General features: G+C 45.9%; 1 protein-coding gene across 1 annotated transcript in view; it reads right to left on the bottom strand.

Moving 5' to 3' along the window:
• Window positions 1-879: 879 nt before the first annotated feature.
• The window catches only part of LOC140126320 (E3 ubiquitin-protein ligase RNF213-like), a 218326-nt gene continuing 199941 nt past the window's right edge, over window positions 880-19264 (bottom strand). Inside the window, exons 59-65 of the mRNA XM_072145609.1 lie at window positions 8294-8474; window positions 8013-8214; window positions 6920-6997; window positions 6633-6830; window positions 5570-5659; window positions 5293-5471; window positions 880-2213 (exon numbers count right to left, since the gene is read on the bottom strand). Of these exons, the coding sequence (XP_072001710.1) occupies window positions 2069-2213; window positions 5293-5471; window positions 5570-5659; window positions 6633-6830; window positions 6920-6997; window positions 8013-8214; window positions 8294-8474 (1073 nt within the window). The 3' untranslated portion in view covers window positions 880-2068. The remainder of the gene's footprint in view (window positions 2214-5292; window positions 5472-5569; window positions 5660-6632; window positions 6831-6919; window positions 6998-8012; window positions 8215-8293; window positions 8475-19264) is intronic.

The following is a 19264-nucleotide window of genomic DNA, read 5'->3' as shown; positions in this document are numbered from 1 at the left end:
GATAATGTAGATTCATATAAACTGAACTGTGTTTGTTACATAACTCTGATCAGGGAATGTCAACCCTTTGTGCACTCTCCCTGGCTGTAGTATGCTATGAACATTCTTTTCAAACATCAAGCTGAAAATGAAGGGGTTATTCCTCACAGTTCAGACCTGTGTAAACAAACACAGTTATCAAAAACAGTGCAAACTGCCTGTGTATAATGCAGTCAGGGATAGTCTACCTCATAGACACACACTATATAGGATGGAAAGTGGATCTCTACAGGAGGGAACTCTGCAGCCTGTTTCTTTACAAACTAAGCAGAATTCTCAAATTATTCAAAAAATGTTCACAATACCCCTCACATGACTTTAAATCGAGAATCATCCTTCACTTTAAAGAAATCTGAGGTTTCAATATTAGTTTCAGTATTGAAAATCAAAGCTTATTAATGAAAAAACATCAATTTTAGATGTACAGGCAGACCCCGGGTTACGTACAAGATAGGGTCTGTAGGTTTGTTCTTAAGTTGAATTTGTATGTAAGTCAGAACTGTATATTTTATAATTGTAGCTCCAGCCAGAATTTTTTTGGTCTCTGTGGTAATTGGATTTTAAAAATGTTGGGTTGTCATAAGAACCAGAATTAACAATAAAGATTCATTACAGACGCCTTTAATAATTGTTACAGCTGTTTATTGTAGCCTAGGACTAAAGTACAGTAAATTACTAATATCCAGAGGTCCGTTTGTAACTAGGTGTCATCTGTAAGTTGGGTGTTCTTAAGTAGGGGACTGCCTGTATTGTAAAGATATACTGTAAATGATATTAAAGAAGTTCAGCTTTATGACATGACTCCTAGCAGGGGTTGCAGTTTTGGGCTCTAAGTTATCACCTGTCACCGGCACAAGGCCAACTACCAGGCTGAATGCATGCAAAAAAAAAAAAAATCACAAATGCCAAACAAATGCACAACACGTTTATTGGCAGGATTGCGAGTTATAATTTGACAAGCTTGCAGTGACAAAGCACAGGACTACCGTACTGTCCGCATAATGATTTGCAGTTTGGCAATCTATTGGCAGTGGTGAAGCCTTAGGCCTCTTATTAAATTCAAGTTTAAACAAAAAATCAGGTTCATTTATACAATATGTTGTCAGACTTTCAGAGTGCGATTGTTATAATTACATGGCTACCTGGACTTTTAGTTCTCAAACAAAAAACCAAGATGGTGGCTATTTTCATGATCTGATCTGGATGGTGTGATATGTTTTGGTCTTGGCAGGATAATCTATCAACACAGAATGTGTTTAATTTTTTTTTATCATTACTATTATCATTGTGTGTTTTTTGAGTTTGTTTTACAAGAACATGTAAAACTTACATTGTGTTGCCAAGTCATGTAAGTCAGGGTTGAACCTAAACTTTCTGCTCCCTGAGATGAGCATTAGAGCAGCGGCCCCTTCCAACCCAACAGGTTATTTTTTCAGTATGTAGGTTGGCGTGATGTCTGATGCTGACATCTGGTGTGAAGAAATGCTTATTTTAAGAGTCATGATCAACTCTAACAGGTGACTGCTCCTTTGATGCTGCGGGCGGTGCTGCCTGAGACAAGAGGCTCAACTTACTTCTTATCTGCATATAATTAAACAGTAGGTTACAATTCATCTGACATTCATGTACTGGATTAGGCTACGTTCACACGACCATTAGGGGGGCGTTTATACGGCCGGCAGTGGGCGCACCGTACGACTCCATATACATGTCCTCTCTTTCCTCATATTACCGTGCCGTGGACCATGTATCTCTTTGGAGAGGGGTGCCCCTCCTCTCCATTGCCGCGAACGTATACCCACCGTGCTACGGCCCGGCGGGAATACATTAGTGTGAATGTAGCCTTACACTTTAGGGCACAGGAGGGCAGTAATTATGCACAGCACACTTTAGTATAATAGATGTCATGTACAACACATCATATTGTGAAAGTTACCACCAGGGTACATTGTATACATTAGACAATAGGCAGAAAAATAATTGTGCACATTATTGTTGATCCCTGCTTGTAGTAATATGGCTTGCACCTTTACAGACGTTCCCACTTCTTATTCGCAGTAAACTTCCATGTATCGATGCAGTGGGCGAGTGCAATTTGTTCCGGGAAGTCCGTTTCCAGTTCAGGGAAGGAGACTTGTTTCCCATCAAGAAAAGGTCCCAATACGTCTCTTAGGCTGCAATTAAGAATTTTAGACAACATAAACTAAATATAAGGCACAGTAACATGGGAGCAGACCTAAAAATGTGCTCCCTATAAAAGAATAACTTCAAGTAACTCTCACATGGAAAAGTTCTGGTCATATTGCACTAATATTAGTAAGCTAAAACCAATAGTGGGTCTAAAACATGAATTACTTATCTACTATGCTTTCTTTTTTTAAGGATACTGAGAACACTGCTGTGTGAACACATCCTAAATTACATTTTATAATCTTTTTGATCACAATTCAAAAAAGTATTGAGTATTTTGGAAATCTCTCCGAAATCAAAGCATCCCAGTGTCTAGAGCTTTTTTTTTTCTTATATCCATACAAGCAGAGATTTGTGTGATTATCAGTAGCTGATAGTGGCCTTACTACACTGATTCATCATTAGAGATCTATTGCTGCTAAAGTAAAGCGGTTGTCCAAGAGTTGGGGGGAGGAGGCTGGATAAAAAAATAAACTTGTAGTTGCCTCTTGTGGTGCTCCGCACACATGCCCACCCCTCACCATGGCCCAGCGTTGGGACTGTGGCGGATGGGTGTGCCCAGCCCTACCATTCCTCTGGGATAGCACGGCATGGAGGGTCCACGGCGCGGGACAAAGGAAGTAAGTAGATGTTTACTTTTTTATGCAGTTCCCTAAAATCACCTCAAACCATTTACCCATTTCTCCCAACATTACAGCCACTTTTTACAAGAAGAACAAAATGATTGGGCGTTGAAATTCAACTTTTCTGATGCCCCATATCCTAACTTATTGTTGTGGAAATTTATTTATTTCATATGTATACACACACACATACACATACAGGTTGGCCCCTTTAATTTTAAAGCTGATTTACACCCTAGAAAAATCCACATTAAATGTTGTCTATGAACAAGGATGTAGTCACCTGGTTGCTGGATCCCCCATATTGTCCAAAGAGTTAAACAAAATGGTTGAGAAACTCTTGCAATTCAAACAGTTACAGATTGTTGAGAATGTGTTCGAAATACTGTGACCATGGCCACACGACTTTGACATCTATTCCAGCCTCATATTCCTGACTTAAAGAGGACCTGTCACCCATAAATTGGGCACTAGTGCTTAAACAAACGCCGCAGTGTTAGAAGGATAGCGTTACCGGAAACCTCCGGTAACGCCATCTAATACTGTGGCGGGGCACAATGTAAACGCCGGACCGCTCGCCAAGTGGTCCGATGTATTCATGAGGGGCGGGGAGGGCGGTGACTGCCACATGACGCGCGGCAGTCACCGCCGGCCTATGGAGCGAGCAGGGCGGTCTGGGGAAGAGGCAGCGCCTTGGACTGCCCCCTCATGAATACATCAGACCGCTTGGCGGGCGGTCCAACGTTTACATTTTACTCCGCCGCAGTGTTTGATAGCATTACCGCAGGTTTCAAGTAACGCTATCCTTCTAACACTGCGGCATTTGTTTAAGCACTAGGAGCTGCTTAAGCAACTCCTAGTGCCCAATTTATGGGTGACGGGTCCTCTTTAAAGGTGGAACATTAGCAGATTTTACACCCCCACCCTTGGATAAAGTATAAAATATCCTTTATAGATTTCCTTTCAGTAAAAGGGGTTGTCCAACTTAGTGTTTGCACCACTAAACTGTAAAAAATTAACAACAGAATCCCTTTGACAGTCCCTACTACTTTTGGTGAACCCTGTTGTACAGCTGCATTGGCTGCGCTATTGGAAGAAAATGAACAGGATCACGAAGATCCAATTTTCATGAACACATAAGAAAATTGAATGGGAGCTTATAGGGGTATTCCTCCCACAATGACAAGATTCTTAAGTTTGCTCAGAAAAACAAGATAATACATTCTCTAATTCACTGTTATTAACAAAAAATACAACATTTCACAGATATAATTCCAACCTGTCTCTATCAGTACTGGTGTTTACAATTTTGGTTGCCCGTGGATCCGACCGTAAATTTTCTGACTATGGTCGGTTTACTCTCATGAATTGCTTCTCTTGCCTGCAGTGATCTCTGCCTCCTGCCCCCCCCCCCCCCCCTGCATTACAAGACCAGCTCAGACACAGCCACTTCCTGCAAGCAAGCAACAGTGTGCAGATACTCTACAAGCTACAGACAGAAAAGGTCTTTATAGCAGAGTTCATAGTGGGTGTTATAGGCGAGTTGAGTGTCCATTGTGTTTTATATCCATCTCATGGATCTCATCCTCTTTTATCTCCGATTTGTCTCATCTCTCTTTCTCTGTGTCACATACTTGTGAATGTTCAGAAGCTAAATAAAAGTGTAGATTAACCCTGTACTCTGATGATCTAAGCACATTTTAGAGAGTCCCTGCTAACACTCTGAAATTTTAAAATGGCCATGCCTGAGTGATAGGAGCTAAAACAACAATAAAACTTAGTAAAATTATGAAGTGAAGGGGTTTGAGTACTTTCTTTCATGGGCAAACTCCTTTAGTGTAAATTTTAAAGTGCCTATAGAAATAGCTGGAACTATTATGACCTTAAAGGAAACCTACCATTTGATTTGATGCATTATGAAGCAAACATACCTTGAGAATGCTGTCCCTACACTGATGCAGGATCATATCTTGGTTAATCCCTGTGCTGAGTGGTTTTGCTTATAAAACAGATATAACTTTATGATAATTAAGCTTTGTCGCTTCTATGGCTGCTCCAGTGCTAGCTTCCTTGCTTCTCATAGCAGAAGAGTTTCTCTCTGCAGGAGATGATGATGCAATTAGTTTTCTCCCTGCCAGACAGAATAATCAACAGCTGCTGTGTATGAGTGATCCAGCTCAGGTTAATTAGTGCTTTACTTAGCAGCCATTTGCAATTTCCAAGCTCCCTTGTCTAATGTGTTTATCTTGGCAGCCATGCTGTCCCAGCTTTTCCAAGTTCCTGAATGTTATGATTGTTTTTTCAGCAAAACCACTCAGCTGAGGGATTAACCATGAAATGATCCTGCATCGGTGTAGCTACAGCATTCTCAAGGTATATTTGCTTCATAATGCATCAAATCAGATGGTAGGTTTCCTTTAAAGATTGCGATGTAACTTACGTCCAGGCGGGTTTCGATTCCTCGGTGCTGTGCTTTTTCTTTAGCTTCAAGGTGATCATTTCATGCAATTCAAGCAAAAAGACATTTGTTCCATGTTGCTCCAGGAAAATATTGAGTTGCTGCTGCCCTTCCTTGTCCAATTCCATCTTATAGGCCTGGTGTACATCAGCAAAGGGGTCCTGAAAAATACAGAATTGGGGGTGTTTTAGTCACATACAATCATAAGGAAGCATTGAACTAAACTTCCTAGTGTTTTTAATACTAAGCCCCGTCTTACTCCTTTCAGATGTAGAAGATGTGCGGACTTCAGAGCGGAGAGTAGTTGCCAGAGTGCGATGGCGTTCTCCAGGTTACAGCGTTTCAATGCCTGCAAACAATTCAGAAGATTATGTGCAAAACAGTTTATTATGTCATAAAAATTTAAATTATGATAATGATATTAATAAAATCCTTTAAAGAACAGATAAGGCACAGACACCATAGAATGACCTCTCCCTGCACTTTCTCTCCGACATAGATGGCCGGTCTATGACTCATACTTGAAGCCGCCTGTGTCTTCACACTGCAGGTGAGTGACGGAGGAGAACCGCACATCATGCAGACTGTCAGTACTTCAGGGTGGGGCACTTATATACCCAGGACTAGGGGAAGACATATATACAAGACAGAGCGGGACTTATGACAGGAAGGGGACTTTATACAAGTCCCCTCATGTCAATTATTTATCAGTCCGCCCGTTCCTGTATATATAACCCCCCTTCCCCTTTCTGTATTTATAAGTTCCCCTCCAATCCTGTATTTATAAGTCACCACCACCATCCTGTATATAGAAGTCCACCCCTGTCCTTTATATACACTGGGTATTCCTTTAAACTTTTTACTCTATGTTTCATTGCAGCCAATTTGTAAGATCAAAAAAGTTTTTTTTTGCTCATTTATGTACACTCTGCCCCCATCATGACTGTAAAAAAACAGAAATGTAGATATTTTTGCTAATTTATTAAACTAGAAAAAGTGAAATATCACATGATCATAAGTATTCAGCCCCTTTGCTTGGTGTTGAGTAGAAGCTGCTTTGGAGCTAGTACAGCCATGAGTCTTCATGGGAAGATGCATCAAATTTTTCACAACTGGATTTGGGGATCCTCTGCCTCTTCCTTGCATATTGTCTCCAGTTGCCTCAGGTTGGATAGTGAACGTTGGTGGACAACATTATTTAACGCTCTTCAGAGATGTTAAATAACCTTTAGGATTTTTTTCCCCCTAGGCCACTTCAAATTCGCAGTCTTTTTTGCGTTATTCAACGTGTATCTCCATGATCGCAAGTGTTAACAACTTACCTCGAGGACATGGACACTGCTCTGCTCCTTCATCTGTAAGGTGTCCTCTATGTATGTTGTAATGAGAAGTTCGGGATCTCCTCCTGACATTGCTAGGAATCCCAACGCCACATCCACAATGTTCAGGGCCTCACACACATCGCTGCTGGTATTCAAGTTTGTACTTATAAAATCTATTGTTGAGTTTGATAACGAAGTCTAAAAAAAACAAAAAACAGATACAGTAATCAGTTTCCTTACGATGTTATGTAACACAATTTATTATCATCTTCTACATAATACTATACCTGCTCCAGCTTGCTCTGTATATCTACAAATAGATTTTCATAGTTACGATCCTGGGTGGATATAAGTGTAGGTAGACCCTACAATGTCGAGAAATAAAATTTGTGGTAAGAACTTTATTTCTAAAAAAAATAATAATAATAAAACAAACATACAGATCAATGTGCATTGGAGAGGAATAATATTAGATTGTGGGATTAAAACTTTTTGTAAGTGGTTTTTGTTGATCCAGGGGGTTATTCTGACCACCATATTAGGGGAACAAGATGAAATTTATTCCTACGAATTGGGATCATCCAATTGGTTTTGCCTTCCTCTGGATCAATACTGTATTATGTAGAATTAATAAGTTGGACTTGATGGACTTTTTTACTATGATGCTATGAATACTTTATCTTACTTTTTCTTAGGCCACATTTACACGACCATAGCGCGACATGTCCTTCCCCAGCCATAGCCACGACAAGCACATGTTGTACAGTATTAGGGGTAATGCTTCACTCTCCCTTACAGGAGATAGCAGAGCGTGGCCATACTGACGGACCCTTGTATGGTGCCACCACACCGTCCCCATGTGCCTATTGCCGTCTATGGGGACGTATAAACAGTCTTGTGAATGGGGGGGGTTAATCTTATTTTGAATATTGGTTTTGGGACCTTTGACATGAACACACTTTATAAAACGGTTACAGACTCCTTCTGAAATATTGACTATAAACATTGGGTTACACATAGCAAAGCCAACATTATACACTACAATTTGTATCACAACAACGGTTGTACAGTTAATTTGACACATATACAATTATGGGCAAAATAAATGCTGGTTAAAATGATTTTCCTACAATGATGATGATGAAGGGGTCGTGCATATTTTATCATCGGACAGTGCCAGGAGGCTTTCGGCTACCAAAGGCGTGAGCGACTCCGGCTCATTTTTATAAAGTTCTTTTTTTGGTCGAGCGGACCTTCATAACTTGCCCTTAACAGTCTACCACCGCTAAATCTGGTGGTAGATGTCCTTTAAATGTAGAGACAATGTAGAGACAAATAACAGTAAGATGTGTGATAATATTCCCACCAGCCGCCACTTACATGCATGGTGATAAGGGGTTTTCCTTGGAAGAATCTCATGGCGACCTGATGCTGGATCTTTGGAAGATCAAATTCCTGTAAGGTCTCCTTACCGCTCTCCAGGGTGTACTGACAATTGGAGAGGATTATCGGCATAAAATCCTTCTCCATATCATAGCTGATGACGTGCAGGTCTGTTACATCCGAGGTCTTAATGATATACCTGAGAATAAGGGTTGTACATCAGATCTCGGGCCTCACCATCAGAACCCACACACATACAACATAATGATGTCACCTACTTCTGCTCATTCTTGGTGTATTTTTCCAGGGCGTATATGAAGCGGTTGTGTAGAGTAATGAGGTAGCTGACCAGGGCTGTCGCACATAAGCCGTCTCCTTGCCTCCGGGGCAGTAGGTAGGTGAACTTACTGTCCATGGTGAGGGGATTGTCACACATATTACCTGGAAGTTTTATTTCACCTAAAACAGGAAAACAAAACCAGAAAGATGGCATCATTGTGGAAGAGATTTCATAAACCTGAAGCAAATGGTTGATTTGGAAAGAGGTGGTCGACAAAATAGGAGTGACTGAGAAAATGAATATATATTTACAAGTTTTAACATCCTTTTCCCACAGATCACACTTATCTCATTGTTCTTGTGCTGTCTGAATATAATACTGCCCCCTATGTACAAGAATATAACTTCTATAATACTGCCCCCTATGTACAAGAATATAACTACTATAATACTGCCCCCTATGTACAAGAATATAACTACTATAATACTGCCCCCTATGTACAAGAATATAACTACTATAATACTGCCCCCTATGTACAAGAATATAACTACTATAATACTGCCCCCTATGTACAAGAATATAACTACTATAATACTGCCCCCTATGTACAAGAATATAACTACTATAATACTGCCCCCTATGTACAAGAATATAACTACTATAATACTGCCCTCTATGTACAAGAATATAACTACTATAATACTGCCCCCTATGTACAAGAATATAACTACTATAATACTGCCCCCTATGTACAAGAATATAACTACTATAATACTGCCCCCTTGCTGTGAGGACGTGTGTGAGCTGAGCTCCTGAGTCTCTGCATGTCTGGAGCTAGCCCAGGGCGGGGCCACCCTGGGTGGGGAGATTCCCCAGGCAAGGCCCAGGCTTCCAGGCCTACACCGGGAGTGAACTCCCAAAAGCTTTCTACTAGGGATGCAAATCCCAATGTTACTAACAGTGAAGTTTGTGGAAAGAATGTTGATTTATTAAAGAAGAAACAAGACAAGGAAGTGAATACAACAGTGAAAGCAGCGAGTTCCATGTCCATCCAGCATGGAGGAGCTCAGGTGATGCAGAGTGTGAGATCAGCAGCAGGTGCACAGCCCCCCACTCCTGCACCCAGGCAGAGGAGAACATCATTGGAAAGACAAACCCTGCAAGAAAATCTGCAGCAGATGGATGTTGTATCCTGCATGTCCTGTCCAGGCCGCACCAGATCCGATGTAAAGCCACAGACCAGGCCTGCACAGTGTGCACCAGCCACAGCCACTGCTGGTACAAGCAGCAAGCCTGGGGAGCCAAGGCCAGAGACAAGAGGAGGACTACAGAGACCAGCACGGCAGGTGAAGGAGACCACCCGATCGCCTGAGCTGCAGATGGCGGAGGAGATCCCGGCACTGGTAAGGAGGATGGGGGAGCTTAGTCACCATAAACAGATGCTGCAGATGCAGATAGACTGTATGTACAGCCTGAAGACCGCGCACCCTGAGAGCAGCGCCCTGTACAATAGTAAGCTGCAGGCGCTAAGTAAGGAACTTGCGGTGGTGGTGAGAGACATGGACTGTGTTCTGGAGAGGATGGGACCCCTGGCCGAGTCCTATAAGAACAGGGAGCGCTTTGCCCAGCAGAACCAGAGCTGTAACCCTGGACCCAGGGCCCCTGCAGCACAAGTAGGACCCGTCCCCCCAGATGCACCCCAAAAAATGTCAGTGCAAGTACTGAAACCTGCAAGCTTCTCTTTCCAGAAGGGACAAACACAAGAGCATCCGCAGACCCCCGCAGCAGATAGAAATGCTGTAGTACCACAGGTCCCAGCAGAGACTATGCAGCAGCAGGAGAGCAGACTTCTATCCATGCGTCATGGTGATGCGGTGACCCAGGAGAACTTTACTGTTGTGGCAGAGACTGGGGACATTGCTGGACATCTTGATGTGTCTGAGGGGTCGGTGGATCGAGGGGACCCTCAGTCTATCTGGGATGTGCAGCCACCGGAGGACAATATACAGTTGGATGGGGGGCAGGGGGTACAGGATAATGTGTGTGATTTTCCCCCCACTAACATCGAGCCCCCCAGACGAGTCAGGTCCCTCTAGAGCTGACCCTCCCCCCAATACCCAGAGTGAGACCCGTCAGGAACCTCCCAAAAAACCGCCTGGAGCCGCGGCGCTCCCTCCTTCACCTCTAGCGCACACTACACGGGGCAGGCGTTTAAGAGGAGGAATGTGGTGCGCTTTAAGAACAGGGGCACCAAGGAAGATCTCCCGGATAGGAGGTTTGTGGTGTGGGATCTCCTGTGCCACCAGATGGGGTTCACGCCAGATGACATCCTGGCGGTCATCAACCTTCCAGACAGACAGGGCTATGATGTCAGCTTTAAGCTCATGTCTAGTCTGGATAGGTTCTGGGATAAGTTCCCCCGGCTTAGGGACACTGACGGCTGGAATAAGTTTACATTTGTCCCCATATCCAGGCCAGATACTGTGGTAGTTAATATAATATTCTGGAACGAGTCGGTTCCTCCTCAGGATATTCTGGTGTGGCTCAGGCGCCATTGTGATCTGCTGTCTGACCTCACCAAGAATAGAGACGCCGACGGAATCTGGACTGGAGGGTGGAAGTTGCTGGTAAAACTGCGCCAATATAACAACATCACCCTACACCTCCCCAACTCTTTCTTTATAGGAAGAGAGAAAGGCGTCTGTTTCTACCCAGGGCAGCCACGGAAGTGCTTTAGGTGCGGTAGGATTGGTCACGTGGCCAAAATATGTACTGTGGTAAAATGCAACCTGTGTGGGGAGGTCGGCCATCTCAGTGGCACCTGTGAGAAGGTCAAGTGTAATCTATGCGGTGAGATGGGCCACCCACACAAGGATTGCCCAGAAGCCTGGCACAACATCGCCAGGGACTTCTCAGATGATGAGATGGTGCAGGAGGCCGACGCCTTAGAGGAGGAGGCCTTGGTGTCGGGGCAAATTATGACTAGGCGGCAGGTACAACAGGGCTCAGGTGATACAGTACCGGCACCTCAGCAGTCAGACAGCGCTCAGGGGAGTGTGGAGGTTGTAACCCAGGAGCAGCCTCAGGCAGCCACCTCTGCGACATCTACTGAATATGAGGAGGTGAAAAAGAATAAAAGGAAGAAAAAAGACAAATCCTCCCGAAAGCCTGAGGAGTATAGTGCGGAGCCTAAGACCAGGAGAAAGTCCAGTGGTGAAAACGGGGTCATGGTCCTTTCCAACCGGTTTGATGCTCTGTCAGAGTCGGATGGGGATTATGAGCGAGAGCTGGAACGTATTGATAATGAGTGTGAGGTGGATATAGGGGACCCTCCAAGTAAAAAGAAGCCCCCTCCTGAAGATACCTCTGTAGAGTCAGACATGGAGACAGGTGGAAGACAGGGGGACACTGACTCTGACTCATGATGATGGGGGTCGCTGCTCTGCTTTTTCTCGTTGTAATGGCTGGGTTCTCTCTAAAAGTTGCTTCTAGCAACGTCAACAGCGTTAAAGTAAGAAGGACTAGACACGCTGTGTATGACCACCTGAGATATCTGGACGCTGATGTCATCTTCCTGCAGGAGACCCGTCTGACCACCTTGGGGCATCTCCGTGAGGCTGAGCGTGAGTGGCGGTCTGGTCCTTCTTACTAGTCACTGGCTGTGGAGCCGTACGCCGGGGTCCCCATACTGTTTAACACCACAGACGTGACGGTGCACAGGCTGACGGAGGTCACTATGGGGAGGTGCCAGGTGCTGGAGGTGACCATCCATGGTAGGCGGCTCCGGCTGATCAACATCTATGGCCCAAAGACAGTGACAGAGAGAATCCAGTTGTTCAACGAGGTACGGCAGTATCTATTTACCTCAACCCCTGTAGTAATGGCGGGCGACTTTAATGATACCATGACATCAGGTGACAGGTCCTCGGGCAGAGCAGTGGTCAGAGACTCCAAAGTCCTAAAGAGCATTATATCACAGGCCAATCTGTGTGATGTATTCACCCTGGACGGCAGGACACCTAAATACACGTACTCCTGTGCTGACAGACATAACAGGATCGATATGGCTTTTGTCAGTCCCTCAGAGAATCTAAGTGGGATGAGTGAGAGGGTCGTCCCATATTCTGACCATCTGACCTTATTGTTTTGCATGGAAGCCTCTAACCGTTCGGATATTGGCCGGGGGTTATGGAGGCTCAATTCCAGCATCCTGGATGATGCCTATGTCCAGAATTGTATCTACTCCCTTTTTCAGGACCAGCTCCAGAGACAGGACTTCTATGACAACGTATCTGACTGGTGGGAGAACGTCAAGGAGGAGATCAGGTCCCTCTTAAAGAGACTGTCAGTGAATAAGGGTAAGAGCAAGTACAGCCAGTATCTCAAGCTGCGGAAAGAATTGGAGTCACTGTATTCGGCGGGAGGGGATGACAAACAAAAGATTGACCGACTGAAGTCTGAAATAAAGCAGTATCAGTACAGCCGCTACACGTCCCTGGTAATAGAGAGAGATTACGGAAAAATGGGCTTTCCGGATCCGTATGAAAATTGCCGGGAACGTGTGGCCAAGAAATCGATCACAGGTCTCACTGACTCCCAGGGAGTTTTGCAGAGTTTTGAATCTCGGGAGGGTATCCTGGGGGTCGTGAGATCCTACTATGCTGAGTTATTTCAGAAGAAGGTTTTGGAAAAAGAGAAAATGGCTCAATTCTTGGAGGCAACTCCAGGTCCTGACACTAAAGATTTGGATTTTTCTCTTTTAACAGCAGGCATAACAGAGGAGGAGGTTAAAGAGGCCATTGATAAGTTGCATCTGAAGAAGGCACCAGGTCCAGATGGAATAACATGTGAATTTTATAAGAAATTTAGAGACCTCTTAGCCCCGATTCTTGTGGATGTGTTTACTAATTGTCTAGAAAATCACCTGATGCCTCTATCCATGAGAGTGTCCTCCCTTATTCTGCTGTCTAAAGGTAAGGAGCCTAGTGACATCAAGAACTGGAGGCTGATCGCCCTCTTGAATGTCGACAGGAAAATTCTGGCAAAAATTCTATTCTCTAGGTTAGTTTGTTTGTCCCCGGCACTGTTGGCAGGCTCTCAGTACGGCACAGTAAAAGGGCGGAACATCTCTGGAGCAGTCATCTCCATAAGAGAGATGTTTGAGAGATGTAAAGCTCTGAGGTGTGGGAGATATGTTGTAGGTCTGGACCAGGCTAAAGCCTTTGACAGGGTTGATGACGATTATCTATGGGCCACTTTGTCAAAGTACGGTATTCCGGGACAATTTATAGATTGGCTGAGAACTTTGTACAGAGAGGCGAAGAGCTTTCCTCTGAGCAATGGTTGGCAGGGGGACACTTTTGAAGTAGAGGCGGGGGTGAGACAAGGTTGTCCTCTGAGTCCACTGCTGTATGTGTTTGCCATAGACTTGTTTCTGCGATCACTGCAGCGGTGTGATTTTCAGGGGGTGCCAGTCCCCCACTGCTTGCCTTTGAAGGTAGTCGCCTACGCGGATGATGTGACTGTGGTGATATCTGAAAAAGTGGAGAATAGATAAGACCTATCTGGATAGTAAGACCAGGAAGGACCTTTATACGAGTGTCTGTAGATCATTCTATACATTACAGCCAGCTCTGAGGGACTGCACGACGGCCACCCTGCAGGAGAGTCTGAGGTTCCTTAATGGACCGAGGCTTCCCACCAAATTCTTTGATATCGCCTGGTTGTCTCTGCATGGAAAGCTTTTCGTCAGAGGAAATTTAAAATTCCTGGGTCTCTCTGACCCTTTGTGCCCCCGAGGATGTCAGCAGGAGGAGACCATGGAGCACTTTACCACCGAGTGCCAGAGAGGGAGGCAGATATGGGAGGAGGTGTCCCGCAGGCTGAAAATACCACGTCTACAGTCTCTTAGATACCCAGAGATGATCTATGGGGTGACACCACATATAACGGACATTGACCGGGGGACCATGTACCTCATTATAACCATCATAAAGTATTACCACTGGCACAACAGGACCCAAGTCTCCATCCACAGCGAGACCTTCCAGCACATGACCGCAGTCACACTGATCATGTCTGAGCTCAGGTGGATCCGATCCATAGAGATTGGGAAAAAAGATGAGAATAGAAAGTTATGGAGGAACATAAGTCTATACTGATGTATCATGTAATTCTGTTTATTTCTGACTTTTTTCCCTTAAACCAGTGATGGACATTTAAGTTATTACAAATGTAATTTTGATCTATGATTTCTAGTAAATTCTGATAAGAATGTACAATGTACAATAAAAATTGCATCTTATGTACAAGAATATAATGTTACTGCGGGATCCCAGCTACCGCGTACCGCTGGGATCCCGCGGCGATCGCAAGGGCTCAGCTTCTGAGCCCGGGTGATCGCCATGACGTGATACTATGTCAAGGTGCGGGAACAACCCGCATCCTATGACGTAGTATCACGTCAAGGTGCGGGAAGGGCTTAAATATTCCATGCCATGTATTCCAAATGCAATGAAAATGGAGAAAAAAGCATTTGCGCCATTTTCTTGTGGGCTTGGATATTACGTCTTTCACTGAGCGCCCCAAATGACATGTCTACTTTATTCTTTGGGTCGGTACGATTAAGGGGATACCAAATTTTTATAGGTTTTATAATGTTTTTATACATTTACAAAAATGAAAACCTCCTGTACAAAAATTATTTTTTTGATTTTGCCAACTTCTGGCGCTAATAACTTTATTATACTCTGGTGTACGGAGCTGTGGGTGGTGTAATTTTTTGATAAATTTGATAATATTTTCAATGATATCATTTTTAGGACTGTACGACCTTTTGATCACTTTTTATAGATTTTTTTTATATTTTTCAAAATGGCAAAAAAGTGCCATTTTCGACTTTGGGCGCTATTTTCCGTTACGGGGTTAAACGCATTGAAAAACCGTTATCATATTTTGATAAGTCGGGCATTTTCGGGCGCGTCGATACCTAATGTGTTTATGATTTTTACTGTTTATTTATATTTATGTCAGTTCTAGGGAAAGGGGGGTGATTTGAAATTTTAGGTTTTTTTATTATTATTTTTTTTTTATTTTTATTTATACTATTTTTCAGACTCCCTAGGGTACTTTAACCCTAGGTTGTCTGATCGATCCTACCATATACTGCCATACTACAGTATGGCAGTATATGGGGATTTTCCTCATTCATTACAATGTGCTATCAGCACATTGTAATGAAGGGGTTAAAACGAAATAGCCTCGGGTCTTCGGAAGACCCGAGGCTACCATGGAGACGGATCGGATGCGCCATCTTTTTGAGGCTGCCGGCAGCTTTGCCGGCAGCCCACGCTGTGAAAGCACCCACGATCGGTGCTAGCACCGATCGAGGGTGTTACCGGTAAGCCTTTGCTGCAATATGCGTCAATCAGCGCGTGAGCCCTCTCCATGCACCGGGACCCGACCGCGGTCGGGATTACCGGCGTATAAGACGACCCCAGAGAAGACAGAAGATTTTTCTGTCTTCAAAAGTCATCTTATACGCCGGAATATACGGTACTATAACACTGCCCCCTATATACAAGAATATAACTACAATAATACTGCCTCCTGTGTACGGAAATATAACTACTTTTACTACTACTACACCATATAACACTGCCAGCCAGTCCCCTTTATATAACCAACCAGCCAGCCCCCCCAGTATATAGCCAGCCAGCCTCCCCCAGTACATAGCCAGCCCCCATGTAGTATATAGCCAGCCAGCTCCCCTGTATAAAGCAGCCAGCCCTCAAGTAAAGAGTGTCCCGCCCCCCAGCACTATATAGCAAGCTCCCCTATACTATATAGCCAGCCAGTCCCCAGTATAAAGCCAGCCAACTATCCCAGTACATAGCCAGCCGCCTTGATTATACCCATCCAACCCCCTTGTATAAAGCAAGCCAGCCCCCCTGTAGTATATAGCCGCCCCCCCCATAATATACAGCTAGCCAGCCCCCAGGTATATAGCGATCCCCCCAGTAAATAGCCAGTCAGCCCTCCAAGTTTATATCCAGCCAGCCCTCCCAGTTTACAGCTAGCCCACCTAGTATATAGCCAGACACCACCTCCCAGTATATAACCAGTCACCCCCTCCCAGTATATAAATAGCCAGCCCCCCCCCTTGTAGTATATAGCCATCCTTCCCCCCTTGTAGTATATAGCCAGCCTGCCCCCCTGTAGTATATAGTCAGCCTGCCCCCCTGTAGTATATAGTCAGCCTACCCCCCCTGTAGAATATAGTCAGCCCCCCCCTGTAGTATAAAGTCAGCCTACCCCCCCTGTAGTATATAGTCAGCCTGTCCCCCCTGTAGTAGAAAGTCAGCCTGTCCCCCCTGTAGTATATAGTCAGCCGGCCCCCCTTTAGTATATAGTCAGCCTGCCCCCCATGTAGTATATAGTCAGCCTGCCCCCCATGTAGTATATAGTCAGCCTGCCCCCCCTGTAGTATATAGTCAGCAAGCCCCACCCTGTAGTATATATTCAGCCTGCCTCCCTGTAGAATATAGTCAGCCTGCCCCCCCTGTAGTATAAAGTCAGCCTGCCCCCCCTGTAGTATATGTTCAGCCTGCCCACCTGTAGTATATAGTCAGCCTGCCCCCCCCTGTAGTATATAGTCAGCCTGCCCCCCCTGTAGTATATAGTCAGCCTGCCCCCCCTGTAGTATATAGTCAGCCTGCCCCCCTGTAGTATATAGTCAGCCTGCCCCCCTGTAGTATATAGGCAGCCTGCCCCCCCTGTAGTATATAGGCAGCCTGCCCCCCCTGTAGTATATAGGCAGCCTGCCCCCCCTGTAGTATATAGGCAGCCTGCCCCCCCTGTAGTATATAGTCAGGCTGCCCCCCTGTAGTATATGTTCAGCCTGCCCACCTGTAGTATATAGTCAGCCTGCCCCCCTGTAGTATATAGTCAGGCTGCCCCCCCTGTAGTATAAAGTCAGCCTGCCCCCCTGTAGTATATAGTCAGCCTGCCCCCCCTGTAGTATATAGTCAGCCTGCCCCCCTGTAGTATATAGTCAGCCTGCCCCCCATGTAGTATATAGTCAGCCTGCCCCCCATGTAGTATATATTCAGCCTGCCCCCCCCCCTGTAGTATATAGTCAGCAAGCCCCACCCTGTAGTATATATTCAGCCTGCCCCCCCTGTAGTATATAGTCAGCCTGCCCCCCTGTAGTATATAGGCAGCCTGCCCCCCCTGTAGTATATAGGCAGCCTGCCCCCCCTGTAGTATATAGGCAGCCTGCCCCCCTGTAGTATATAGGCAGCCTGCCCCCCCTGTAGTATATAGGCAGCCTGCCCCCCCTGTAGTATATAGGCAGCCTGCCCCCCCTGTAGCATATAGGCAGCCTGCCCCCCTGTAGTATATAGGCAGCCTGCCCCCCCCTGTAATATATAGGCAGCCTGCCCCCCCTGTAGTATATAGTCAGCCTGCCCCCCTGTAGTATATAGTCAGCCTGCCCCCCATGTAGTATATAGTCAGCCTGCCCCCCATGTAGTATATATTCAGCCTGCCCCCCCCCCTGTAGTATATAGTCAGCAAGCCCCACCCTGTAGTATATATTCAGCCTGCCCCCCCTGTAGTATATAGTCAGCCTGCCCCCCTGTAGTATATAGGCAGCCTGCCCCCCCTGTAGTATATAGGCAGCCTGCCCCCCCTGTAGTATATAGGCAGCCTGCCCCCCTGTAGTATATAGGCAGCCTGCCCCCCCTGTAGTATATAGGCAGCCTGCCCCCCCTGTAGTATATAGGCAGCCTGCCCCCCCTGTAGCATATAGGCAGCCTGCCCCCCTGTAGTATATAGGCAGCCTGCCCCCCCTGTAATATATAGGCAGCCTGCCCCCCCTGTAGTATATAGTCAGCCTGCCCCCCCCTGTAGTATATAGTCAGCCTGCCCCCCCCGTAGTATATAGTCAGCCTGCCCCCCCCCTGTAGTATATAGTCAGTCTGCCCCCCTGTAGTATATAGTCAGCCTGCCCCCCTGTAGAATATAGTCAGCCTGCCCCCCCCTGTAGTATATAGTCAGCCTGCCCCCCCCTGTAGTATATAGTCAGCCTGCCCCCCCCTGTAGTACATAGTCAGCCTGCCCCCCTGTAGAATACAGTCAGCCTGCCCCCCTGTAGTATATAGGCAGCCTGCCCCCCCTGTAATATATAGGCAGCCTGCCCCCCCTGTAGTATATAGTCAGCCTGCCCCCCTGTAGTATATAGTCAGCCTGCCCCCCATGTAGTATATAGCCAGCCTGCCCCCCATGTAGTATATATTCAGCCTGCCCCCCCCCCCCTGTAGTATATAGTCAGCAAGCCCCACCCTGTAGTATATATTCAGCCTGCCCCCCCTGTAGTATATAGTCAGCCTGCCCCCCTGTAGTATATAGGCAGCCTGCCCCCCCTGTAGTATATAGGCAGCCTGCCCCCCCTGTAGTATATAGGCAGCCTGCCCCCCTGTAGTATATAGGCAGCCTGCCCCCCCTGTAGTATATAGGCAGCCTGCCCCCCCTGTAGTATATAGGCAGCCTGCCCCCCCTGTAGTATATAGGCAGCCTGCCCCCCCTGTAGCATATAGGCAGCCTGCCCCCCTGTAGTATATAGGCAGCCTGCCCCCCCTGTAATATATAGGCAGCCTGCCCCCCCTGTAGTATATAGTCAGCCTGCCCCCCCCTGTAGTATATAGTCAGCCTGCCCCCCCCCGTAGTATATAGTCAGCCTGCCCCCCCCCCCTGTAGTATATAGTCAGTCTGCCCCCCTGTAGTATATAGTCAGCCTGCCCCCCTGTAGAATATAGTCAGCCTGCCCCCCCCTGTAGTATATAGTCAGCCTGCCCCCCCCTGTAGTATATAGTCAGCCTGCCCCCCCCTGTAGTACATAGTCAGCCTGCCCCCCTGTAGAATATAGTCAGCCTGCCCCCCTGTAGAATATAGTCAGCCTGCCCCCCCC

Source organism: Engystomops pustulosus, chromosome 4, assembly GCF_040894005.1.
Source record: "Engystomops pustulosus chromosome 4, aEngPut4.maternal, whole genome shotgun sequence".
Classification (NCBI taxonomy): domain Eukaryota; kingdom Metazoa; phylum Chordata; class Amphibia; order Anura; family Leptodactylidae; genus Engystomops; species Engystomops pustulosus.
This window is presented reverse-complemented; position numbering and strand designations above follow the sequence as displayed.